Genomic DNA, 13,015 nt, shown 5'->3' with positions numbered 1-13,015 from the left:
GCCTTAGCCGGTTGAGCTATAGGCGCCGAGCCCAGACTTGTAAGCATATTCAAGGTGAACTCAGAGCTGCATGCATAAGTTTTTCCCATGCATCATGACTGAAGATACTTCTTTACTACCTCCTAATCTCAGCATTACTGGTATTATTTTAGTTACAGGAGCTAACCTCCCTGAAGAAGCACAAAGTTTTCATTCTGGACCTATTCAAGACTGGGCATATTGCCACAATGACCATTATGTCTGTACTGCTATGGTAAGTAAGAAGCGATCTGGAAATGCAGGCATATAGCACATAAGTACCCAAGTGATATTCTTTAATTCAGGAGAACATCATGGTAAGGCCTGGGTTTTCCTGACACAAAATTAAAATGACAGAATTCAATATGCAATGTACTCCATACTAATACCAAATCAATATATAAGCAATTACATGTTCATAAGAACAATAAAACACTACTATAGTCCTGTTCTGGGGGTAGAGGGAAGCAGGAAGGGGGAGGGGAAGGACATACGGCAGAAGGAGGGAGGGCATGAGGTGGGATCTCACCTAATGTGCACATTGTGAGAGTATATAACACGCCCCCTGGGTGAGGGGCTCTTCTACAAATGGAACTTTACCCTGGAAGTGAGAACAATGTAACCTGAATATTGTACCCTCATGTTCATTTGAAACAAGTTAAAAAAAAAAAAGAAAAGAAAATGATAGAACTCTAAGTTATTTAGAAATGCCTTGATTCAGTTCATGGGACTGGATACTAAAAAATAGTCACAGGGAACAATATTTAAATCTGCAGTACTGGGGCCCACAAAGAAAGGGTCCCCCCACACCAAGGTTATGGGACTGAGATTACTGGTATTCCTGGCAAAGGATTCTTTCCCCTCCTAAAGTTATAGGATTAAGACTAATGAAGTCCTTGTGCCTGAGGCAGAGATACCAACTCAGCTCCTGCTTCCTGAAGCTGAACAGGCAGTTGAACAGAGTAACCTGGACCCCTGGAGTCTAGATAGGAGCTTTGGCAAGCTTTTTACACTTGCCAATAGCAAATTAACAAGTATTTTTAAGGCACAGAAATAATCTAGATTTACTAACATATCTGCCAAGAAATGAGGAAAAAGGAAAAAATGAATATGCTACCCTGTAATGGACGCACAAAAAAAGGCGAGCCTCAGAATGGGTAGCTTCAGGCTGCAGCTCTTCTATTTTTAGGGACATTCTGTTTTGCAATCAGAAGAGATCAATGACAGAGCTCATGCCGCTGAATTAAGCAAGTGTGTCCTGGACACTTGACCGTGTTCTTACGCGTCACTGTGTATCCTTGATGCAGACATCTCTCAAGAGGTGGCGCTATTGAGCCAGTAACTGGCTAGTCACTAGCTCTGTCTAAGTTGCTCTTAATATTAAATGCAAAAATCACTAAGGTCCCCAGATCCTAGTGATTTGGATTCATCCCTGTGCTACCAAGTTGGGTCTATGTTTTATAAAAATATCCAGTAGTGTTCCTGAAAATACATTTCTGATAGACTTTGCTTTTCAGCCATGTTAATAATAAGCAGAATTTCTACACAGGGGCATCTGCATAGCGCAGTTGTTTTTTCCACAGGGCAGCTTCTACATAGACGTTGACCGTAATGACAGGATATGCAGTCTGCACTCTGTGATACTTTGAAGCGTTACAAGACTTTCACTGTTTTCCCTAAATTGAGTTTTACTACATCAAATTCACTGTAAATGGATCCCTCCTATTGTCTTGTTTTAAAGAATGAAATCTGGATTTTATGTTCACTGATGTGACTTTTTCTTCAAATAATAGCTCTAAGAGAATGAAGATGTACAAACTATTCAGAAAGTATTAAAATATGAATTCAACAGGGCAGTGCCTGTGGCTCAAGGAGTAGGGTGCCCCGCCCCATATACCAGAGGTGGTGGGTTCAAACCCAGCCTGGGCCAAAACACTGCCAAAAAAAAAAAAAAAAAATTTTTTTTTTAATTCAACCAGTTGAGAATTGGTTTGTTATATCTGGACTAGGGCTGTTCGACAGAATTTTTGGCATTGGGGCAGTGCCTGTGGCTCAAAGGAGTAGAGTGCTGGCCCCATATGCTAGAGGTGGCAGGTTCAAACCCAGTCCCGGCCAAAAACCACAAAAAAAAAAAAAAAAAAAGAAGAAGAAGAAGAATTTTCAGCAATGATAGAAATGGTTTATATCTGTGTTGTCCAATACACAGAGGGTACAAAAAAAGCACACACATTTTAAGAAATGAGAAAACTGTATTAAAATTCAAATGGAATCCTTAAGACACATTTGTCTTCTGCAACTATAAGAGCTACAATATACTATATATGTAGATACAGGATAGCAGATGTTACTAGTATATACTGAGCATTACAATTTTAATACAGATTTTCCTTTCTTAAAATGTGTATACATTTTTGGGGGAACCCTTTGTAGTAGCCACTAACCACATGTGACTATCAAACACCCGAAGTGTGACTGAGGAACTGAATTTGTAATTTTATTTCACTTTATTTAAATTTAAGTAGCCAGTGAAGCTAGTGACTTCTCACAGGACAGCAACATCTAGACAATTTCTTGACTGTCATGAAATCTGAGAGTGATTCAGGCTATCCTTTCGTCTTTTTTCTTTTATTTTTCAGGATGCTAACCTCCATAGGTTACTTTGCTCTTTCTCTTGATGCTCCTAATTTACATGGAGATCCCTACCTGAACTGTTTCCTCTCTGCCTTGATTGAAGTTCCAGCTTATATCACAGCCTGGCTGCTACTTCGAACCCTACCCAGGCGTTACATCATAGCTGGGGTACTGTTCTTGGGAGGAGGTGTGCTTCTCTTAATTCAACTGGTACCTGCAGGTAAGAAGTTAGCTGACCAGAAAAGACCCGCACATTCACTAAGCCACTTATGAGTCACTGCTCCCTGTTTAGGCAGCCTTGTAAACCATTCATAAATCAATTAGAAAGCTGATTGCTAGTTTCCTGTTTTCAAAACAACTACCCTCAAACAGAAGGGGCAGCCTTGGAGAAGCAGGAATCACCAACCACACAGAGTAACTCCCAGCCATCCCCTTCATGGAAAGACCACTTAAATCCTCAAACCTCCTGATTCCTTACTTCTTGGTACTTTCAAACCTTTTAGATGGGGTACATATTCAATGTTACAGTTGGCAATATATGCTGGTTTCAGTATACATTCAGTGGTTTTATGGTCTAAATCTTTAAGTAGTTAGCACACAAAGTGAAATAGGCTTCCCTTTCCCCCTTGTCTCCTTCTCAGAATATAAAAATGTTGTCAATAAATTATTGATACATAGTAATGTACATAGAAATATTTATTTCTTAATAACAAGAAATAGAATAGAAAGGATTGGCCCTTTGAAGATTAAACTTAATTATATTAACATGGTAGCAACTTATCATGAAGCTGTTGTAACAAATAGAAGTCAAGGGGACAAAGTTCACTGAATGCACTAATGATCTAGAACAACAGTAGAGCAAAGTACAAAGTTACCCCTCATTCTCTATCTTTGCCCATATCTGGTGATTAGGAATTCGAAGAGGAAATGTTATTTTGTGAATATTCTTATGTTAATAAAAACATTACCACTGACACAGAAAGGACAGTAGAAGCAACTGAGTTAAGAAAGTATCCCTTCTAAAAACACCACTGTTTACATGGGACTCTTTTCCAGATTACTACTTCTTCTCCATCAGTCTGGCCATGTTGGGAAAATTTGGGATCACCTCTGCTTTCTCCATGCTGTATGTCTTCACAGCAGAGCTCTACCCAACGCCCATCAGGAACATGGCTGTGGGGGTCACATCCATGGCCTCCAGGGTGGGCAGTATCATTGCTCCCTACTTTGTTTACCTCGGTGAGATACATCTTGTCAGCTTGTTCTTTCATTAAATTAGTTTTAAAGGTAAAAGATTTTCATTGTGAAAAATTCAAACTAGTGAGAATGTACTGGGAAAAGTACAAATTCAGCTCTCCTCCCAGCTTCCCATGTAAAAGTACTCCATATTAACTGGTGAGTAACCCTTCAGACATTTTGTTTGCACAGAATATATACTACCTATCTGTCTACACACACAGTACATATATATGTGTGTGTGTGTGTGTAATTTTTAAACACAAAAATAAAATTATATACATTGTATGTAACTTTTATTTATTTATTTTTGAGACAGAGTCTTTCTATGTCACCCTCAGTAGAGGACCATGGCGTCACAGCTCACAGTAACCTCAAATTCTTGAGCTTAAGAGTTTCTCTTGCCTCAGCTTCCCAAGTATCTGGGACTACAGGCGCCCAGCACAATGCCTGGCTATTTTTTGCTGCAGTTGTCATTGTTGTTTAGCTGGCCTGGGCCGGGTTCAAACCCTTAGTGTATGTGTCTGGCACCATAACCACTGTGCTATGAGAGCTAAGCCTGTTTGTAACTTTTAAAATGGAACATTGTATCAGAATATTCTTCTAAATGGGTATATATTGCTCTATTACCTTCTTTTTTATTTTTTATTCTATTCTATTCTATTTATTTATTTATTTTTATTTTCTTGAGACAAGTTTCACTTTGTTGTCCTCGGTAGAGTGCTATGGTGTCATAGTTCACAGCAACCTTAAACTCTTAGGCTTAAGCTATTCTCTTGCCTCAGTCTCCTGAGTAGCCATAACCCCCAGCTATATTTGGAAAGAGGATCTCACTCTAGCTCAGGCTGGTCTCAAACTCCTGAGCTCAGGCAATCCACCCATCTGGGCCTCTTAGTGTGCTGAAGTTACAAGTGTGAGCCACTGCACCGGCCTTATTTATTTTTTCAAATAAGTACATAGTCTTCCAATAAATTTATATAATAAATTTATAATAATTTATAATAATTATAATTATAATTATTTATATAATAATTATAATTATAATAATTTATATAAACAGGCTCCAGTGAATAGATATTTAGACCATTTCCAGGTTTTTGATATTACAAATAACATTATAAAAAACATTCTCCTATGCTCCTATACCCTTTGTGCATTTTTTATGTATATTTGGATTTATAGATAGATGTATTGAAGTAGATTTCCTGGAGCAAAGAATGCCTTTGAAATTTTCATAGATATCGCCAAATTGAACTCCAAATATTATACCAATTTACCATCCTAGTATCAAGGCATGGGAGTGGCTGTTTCCCATATCCTCACCAACAATGGGGATTACCAATTTTTTTTTTATGATCTGACTCTTTAAGTAGTTAAATAGCACACAAAGTGATACAGGCTTCTCTTTTCCCCTTTAATCATTGGTAATCTGTTATGTGAAAAATTAGTATCATTTTCATTTCTTTAATTATAAATAAGATTGAGCATGTTTTTCTTGTGTTTATTGGCCATTCCATTTATCTTTCAGTGGACAGACTGCTCATGCCTTTTGCCCATTCTTTTTTTTTTTTTTTTTTTCCCCATGGGATCTTGCTGTCACCCAGGCCAGAATGTAGTGGCATCATCCTTACTTACTACAATCCTCAAACTCTCAAGCAATCATCCTACCTTAGTCTCTCAATTACCTAGGCCTACAGGCCCACACCACCACACCTCAATAACTTTTCTATTTTTTATAGAGAAAGAGTTTCCCTCTTACGTAGGCTGGTCTCAAACTCCTGGCCTTAAGTGATCCTCCCATCTTGGCCTCCTGAAGTGCTATGATTATAGGTGTGAGCCACTGCACCTGTATAACCTTTTACCCATTCTTTAATGGTTTCTTCTTCTTCTTCTTCTTGATTTGTGCAAGCTCTTAATTATGGAAGGAAATTAGCCCTTTATATAAATGTTTTCAATATTTTCTCTAGTTTATTATTTGCATTTTGACTTTATGACATTTTTGTAATGCAAAAATGTCTTGTTCTTATATGTTCAAATGTATCACTCTGAAATCACACAGGGGTTTCAGTAGTGTGTTTAATGTGATGGAGGCTCTTCACACGTCTTCACTAGGGATTTTACAAGTGAGAAATGTAGATACTTCACCTTATTCTTACTAGTCATTCATTGATTACCTACTAGTTAAAACACACACACATACCCCTAAAGACATATGTGAATTCTCAGAAAAGGTATGCTCTAAATCCTTATAGAGAAAGAGAAACATTTTTCTTGAACATACTGTGCACAGCTGCCCTGAACCACACCTGATAGCATGTTCTACCGAATAGCGTCCTTTCCCCCTTGTTCTTCCAAGCTCTCATACCGTGCTCAGGTGGTCCAATAGTGGGCCACTGGTACTCCAGTATAGAGTCTGTTAACTTTCTATTCCACAATAGCCATTCCTGTTAGTGACAGAGAGGCCTCAGAGAAGCTTCAAAATCAATGTTTTTCTTTTTTTATGTCACATAAAATACACAGGTGTGTTGTTCTTGTATAATTTCTATATGTATACAGAAGGGAAGAAAGATGAGGACCTGTTACTCACCTGTCTGAGTGAACACCCCATAAAGACGAGATAGAGTACCTCTTTCCTTTCCCTGTTAAACCAAGACATGTACATGTTGCAAACACAAAAACAAAAACAAATCCAGGCACACAGTGCTTTCACAGGATATGCCTGATGTTTACCATTTATTGATTTAAATTGGATTGAACATACTACTTGGACTTTTTTTTTTTTAAAGATTCTCAGCCAGGCTCAGTGGTACATGCCTGTATCCTACCATTTTGGGAGGCTGAGGTAGGATTGTTTGAGGCCAAGAGTACTCTACTTAGGAGAGGCTGAAGCAGGAAGATTTCTTGAGCCTTAGAGTTTGAGGGTTGCAGTCAGCTATGATGACACCACTGCACTCTAGCCCAGGCAACAGAAAGTGACCCAATCTCAAAAAATTAATTAAAATTAAAAAATAGGCTCAGCACCTATAGCTTAGTGGCTAGGGTGCCAGCCACATACACCGGAGCTGGTGGGTTTGAATCCAGCCTAGGCCTGCCAAACAACAATGACAACTATAACCAAAAAATAGCCTGGCATTGTGGTGGATGCCTGTAGTCCCAGGTAGCTGGAGGCTGAGGCAAGAGAATCGCTTAAGCCTAACAGTTTGAGGTTACTGTGAGCTGTAATGCTATGACACTCTACTGAGGGCCACATAGTGAGACTCTGTTTAAAAAAAAAAAAAATTAAAAAAACAAAGATTCTCATAGTTCTGTGGACCCAGCTTTCCATTGTAGCTTACTGTTGGGCAAAAGCAGAAGTCACACAATGGCCAGAAACTGCCCCTGATACATCCTGGTCAACCTCCTTCCCCTTGATGTCCTCCCATCCCCCATTTCCAATTACTTCCACCTTCAGAGGAGAACTTGGGCAGACAAAGACTTCTATCAAAAGAACATCTGTCACACATGATTAAGTAGAAGCTTAGAGGATACCAGTTGACAGGAAAGAATGAAAATGTTTATGATAATGCAAAATATAGTATGCATGGTCAGTGTCATCTGCCAAGAGGAAACTGTGATAATTTGCTTACTTTTTTCTTCTAAAAAATTTGCAGGTGCTTACAACAGAGTTCTGCCGTACATTCTCATGGGCAGTCTCACTGTCCTGAATGGAATTATCACCCTTTTTTTCCCTGAAAGCCTGGGAATGACTCTACCAGAGACCTTAGAACAGATGCAGAAACTGAAAGGGTAAGCAGAACTTAACAAAATTGTACCAAAAATTGTAGCCCAATTCCTGTTTGCCAAGTCATAGAAGCAGCCCAAATACCCATCAACCTGTGAATGAATTTAAAAATTGTGGTATATGTAGCCCGTGGAATACTATTCAGCCATAAAAAGAGGGAGACTTTACATCTTTTATGTTTACCTGGATGGAGTTGGAACACATTCTTCTTAGTAAAGTATCTCAAGAATGGGACAAAAAGTATTCAATGTACTTGATGCTATTATGAAACTAATATATAAACACACACTCATACAAATGATAAAATGCAAATATGGTCTAGTGAGGGGGAGGGGAGAGGAAGGAAAGGGAGGAGAAGAGGAGAGTGTTTGATGGGAGGAGGAGGGCATTTGGTGGGATCTCACCTAATGTACACAATACAAGGGTATATTTCAAAATAACTAAGAGTAAATTTTAAATGTCTTACCACAAAAAAATAAGTAAGTGAGGTGATAGATATGTTAATCAGTTTGATTTAAGCATCCCTCATTGCATATCAAATCATCACATTGTACAGTTATGATTTTAATTAAAAATTAAATTTAAAAAATTCCTATGGGGCTCCGTGCCTGTAGCACAGTGGTTATGGCACCGACCACATGCACTAAGGCTGGCAGGTTTGAACCTGGCCCTGGCCTGTGAAACAACAATGACAACTGCAACAAAAAAATAACTAGGCATCGTGGTGGGCTTCTATAGTCGCAGCTACTTGGGAGGCTGAGGCAAGAGAATGGCCTAAGCCCAGGGGTTTGAGGTTGCTGTGAGCTGTAATGCAACGGCACTCTACCAAGGGTGACATAGGGAAACTTTGTCTCAAAAAATAAAAAAAAATTAAAAATTCCTAAGAAAGAATAAACATGCTAGAGTAGCCAGGAAGGTCCTGAAAAAGAAGAGTAATAAGTAGAAGCTAGCTTTATCAGATAATAAAGCATATTGGTTTTTTTTTTTTCCTTGAGGCAGAGTCTCACTATGTCGCCCTTAGTAGAGTGCCATGGCATCACAGCTCACAGCAACCTCAAACTCTTGGGCTTAAGCGATTCTCTTGCCTCAGGCTCCCAAGTAGCTTGGACTACAGGCCACAACACCCGGTTGTTTTTGGTTGTAGTTATTGTTTAGCTGGCCGAAGCCAGGCTTAAACCCACCAGCCTCAGTGTATGTGGCCAGTGCCCTACTCACCAAGGTACAGGTGCCAAACAGATAGAGCATATCATTAAGAAGGAGAATTATAAAGTGTGGTGATGGCATAGGAACAGAAAGTGGTGGGATAGCATGGAATTCAGGACAAAACCCAAGAAAATCTAAAAATTCAGTACATAATAAAAAGTAGCAAAGTCATTATTCATTATTACATTATAAATTACATTATTCAATGAAAGGTTTATAATATTCAGCTAGACATTTTCCATAAGTAAATGTTGAATTTTATAAAAGGCATGAAGCTGAATTTCAGAAAGATTAAATTTAGGCCTAAAAATGTAAAATCATAAATGTAACAAAGGAAAACATAAACATTTTTATAACCTCAGAGAAGATCCTCCTGAGCATAATATGGAACTCAAAAAACCGTAAAGGAAAAGATTGATAGATATGATTATATGATTTTTTTTAAATTATTGGCAAAACAAAAAAAAAATGTGAAGACAAAAGTCAACAAGCCAGGGGAAAATATTTGCAACACAAAATATAGACTTAAGGCTAGCATACCTAATATACTAAAAGCTCTTAGTAATCCTTGGGAAAAAGATAGCTCAGTAGAGAAACTGACAAAGAACATGAATAGTTTACAGAAGAGGACCTTTAAGTGTCTAACGTACACAAAAATTATCTGTCCACATTAATAAAGAATTGCAAAGCAAATCAATTCAATATCCTTTTTTTGGCCTATGAGGCTGTGCAAGCTTTTTTCTGTTGGGTATTTCTATAGAACATCTGTTGGGTGTTCTACAATTCCGTTCAATTCTGACACTAACTACCTAAGTTGGTATCAGTTTCCACAGGATTAAGGCTTCAGTCCCACGATGCTGCCGACCTCACTTCAGATGCCATGCATAAGTTTGAGTCCCCATGTTACCCACATTTCTGACTGGCTACAAAGTCTGGGGTTCCTACAACTCCCTTCCTCAGGTTCAATAATTTGCTAGAATGACTCAGTTTCACTTTACTTACTTTACTTACTATTAGTGATTTATTAAGGAGGATACAAATGCCCAGTCAGATGAAGAAGTACACAAGGCAAGGTCTGGAAAGGTCCTGAGCACAGTAGCTTCTGTCCCCATGGAGTTGGGTCACCTTCCTGGCACATGAATGAGTTTACCAGCTCAGAAGCTCTCTAAAGCCCACCATGGAAAGGCTTTCGTGGAGACTTCATTATGTCAACATGAAGGATTATTAAGTCTGTCTCCAGCCCTTCTCCTCTCCCCAGACGTTAGGAAGAGGGTGGGACTGAAAGTTCCAAGCTTCGGCTTGGCGCTCGTAGCTCAGTGAGTAGGGTACCAGCTACATACACCGAGGATGGTGGGGTCAAGCCCAGCCCAGGCCTGATAAATAACAGTGACAACTGCAATAAAAAAATAGCCAGGCATTGTGGTAAGTGCCTGTAGTCCTCCCTACTTGGGAGGCTGAGGCAAGAGAATCACTTAAGCCCAAGAGTTTGAGGTTGCTATAAGCTATGATGCCAAGGCACTCTACCTAGGGCGACAGCTTGAGACTCTGTCTCAAAAAAAAAAAAAAAAAAGTTCCAAGCTTCTAATCAAGGCTCAGTCTCTCTGAGGACCAGTGTCCATTCTGAAGCTATGTAAGGGTCATGCAAAAAACTGCCTGGCTTCAAAACCCAAATCCATCGCGAAATGTGGAAAAATCACTTAATTTTCACTAAACCTCTGTATTCTCATCTGTTCTATAGGAATATTTCATATAGCTATTTTGAGGTTATAAAAGATTGTTTTCATTGCTAGACTATGATAAAGATAAGTCTGTATATGAATACATTCTGATCCCTAACAGAACACACACAGCAAAAGCCTATTTTTCTTTCTTTTTTTTTTTTGAGACAGAGTCTCACTTTGTCACACCCAGTAGAGTGCTATGATGTCATAGCTCACAGCAAACTCAAACTCTTGGACTCAAGTGATTTACTTCCCTCAGCCTCCTGAGCAGCTAGGACTTCAGGTGCCTGCCACAATGCCCAGCTATTTTTAGAGATGAGGTCTCATTCTGGCTCAGGCTGGTCTTGAACCTGCGAGCTCAGACAATCCACTCGCCTCAGCCTCCCAAAGTGCTAGGATTACAGGCATGAGCCACCGCGCCCTGCCAAAAAGCCCATTTTTGCTGCGTTGTTTTCTTCTAATGATAGAACTACTTCAATATCAACTCTAATTGCCAAGAAGTTCATGCTTAGCCCTCTATCTTTTCCTCAGGGCAACTGAAAGAGTTTAAAGTCAGGGTTTTATACTTGATTAAGAAAATTACCCCAGGTATTTAAAATCATAAAATAACTAGACATATGCTCATGACATTCTTAGTAGAGTTCAAATAATTATTTGCTCATTGATTCAATAAACGTTTTTCATTGTCAACTTAGCATTTTTAGGAGAGTCTTGAATATTTAATTTTCTTTACCATCTATTTTATTTTCAGGTTCAGATCTTGGAAAAAACAAAGACAATCAATGGAGAGAGAAGAAAATCCCAAGGTTCTAATAACTGCATTCTGATAAAATTTCTACACCATTTGGTGAACTGGAAAACTGATATATAAGACCCTGTGAACAAAAACTTTCCTGCTGAAATGGATCAACTATAACAATTAACACTAAAATGGACTTTGCCATCAAGAAATGCTTGCCATGTAGTAAACTTTGGACTGTTCTTCCAGATAATGTCCTTGTTTTTAAAAACAAACTATTTTTAAAGAGCCTCCTTAATGATTTAATGAAATGGGTTTGTAAGGTTTTTTTGTTTTGTTTTGTTTTGTTTTGTTTGAGACAGTGTCTTACTCTGTTGCCCAGGCTAGAGTGTCATGACATCCGCCTGGCTCACAGCAACCTCCTGACTCAAGCGACTCTCCTGCCTCAGCCTCCTGAGTAGCTGGGATTACAGGCACACTATGATGCCCTGCTAATTTTTCTATTGTTAGTAGAGATGGGGTCTTGCTCTTGCTCTTGTGCAGTCTAAACTCGAGCTCCTGAGCTCAAGTGATCCTCCAGTCTCGGCCTCCCAGAGTGCTAGGATTACAGGTGTCAGCCACCTCACCAGGCCTATAAGATATTTTTAGAAGACTCAGCATCTGTGGCTCAAGTGGCTAAGGCACCAGCCACATACACCTAAGGTGGCGGGTTCGAATCCAGCTCCGGCCCACCAAACCCACCAAACAACAATGACTGCTGCAACCAAAAAAAAAAATAGCCAGGCATTGTGGTGGGTACCTGTGGTCCCAGCTACTTGGGAGGCGGAGGCAGGAGACTCGCTTGAGCCCAGGAGTTGGAGGTTGCTGTAAGCTGTGATGCCACGGCACTCTACCCAGGGGGACAGCTTGAGGCTCTGTCTCAAAAAAAAAAAAAAAAAGATATTTTTAGAAAATATGCTAGCAAAACACTGGTAAAACATATATAAAGATTAACACTCATTTCCTAACATTATAAATACTACCCAAATAAAAAGAATGTCACTATATTAAGACAACTATTAGATGACAACATTGTATGTGTATGTACACATGAAAATGCATGGGTGAACTAGCACATTTAAAATTATAGTAGGTTTGTTGTTGTTATTGTTGTTTCAGACAGAGTTTCTCTCTGTTCCCTGGCTTAGAGTGCCCTGGCATCATCATAGCTCACAGCAACCTCAAACTCCTGGCCTCAAACAATCCTCCTGCCTCCGGCTTCCAAGTAGCTGGGACTACAGATATGAGGCACCATGCCTAACTATTTTTTCTATTTTTTTTGTAGAGGCAAGGTCTTGCTCTTGCTCAGGATGGTCTCAAACTCCTGGCCTCAAGTGATCCTCCTGCCTCAGCCTCCCAGAATCCTAGGAAGCACTGCCCCAAGCCTACAGTAATTTTTTAAATGAATTCAGATACTGTTATAGCCAAATGATTACTTGCAGTATTCCTATCCAAAAAACCTTCTACACTGGACCCCCTTCTTCCTGAGAGAAGAAATGATGACTGCTAGAGGGAAAAAACCAAACCATCTACTCCCATACTCCACACAGAATTATTTGTGACCAGATGTGTAGGGAGGAGGGCTCCCCATACATCATGCAATTCTCTATCAGCCACTGTAAGTCCTATAATCCAATTTAATTCTGA

The 13,015-nt window shown here is 39.3% G+C and overlaps 1 protein-coding gene across 1 annotated transcript in view; it reads left to right on the top strand.

Annotated features, from left to right (window-relative positions):
• The window catches only part of SLC22A4 (solute carrier family 22 member 4), a 47,757-nt gene extending 36,221 nt beyond the window's left edge, over positions 1-11,536 (top strand). The window contains exons 6-10 of the mRNA XM_012807315.2: positions 153-253; positions 2,655-2,869; positions 3,706-3,888; positions 7,536-7,671; positions 11,342-11,536. Of these exons, the coding sequence (XP_012662769.1) occupies positions 153-253; positions 2,655-2,869; positions 3,706-3,888; positions 7,536-7,671; positions 11,342-11,417 (711 nt within the window). The 3' untranslated portion in view covers positions 11,418-11,536. The remainder of the gene's footprint in view (positions 1-152; positions 254-2,654; positions 2,870-3,705; positions 3,889-7,535; positions 7,672-11,341) is intronic.
• The last annotated feature ends 1,479 nt before the right edge of the window (positions 11,537-13,015 follow it).

Source organism: Otolemur garnettii, unplaced genomic scaffold, assembly GCF_000181295.1.
Source record: "Otolemur garnettii isolate 467f Iridium unplaced genomic scaffold, OtoGar3 scaffold00003, whole genome shotgun sequence".
NCBI lineage: Eukaryota > Metazoa > Chordata > Mammalia > Primates > Galagidae > Otolemur > Otolemur garnettii.
Note: the sequence above shows the minus strand (reverse complement) of the source record. Positions and strands in the feature narration are given on the sequence as shown.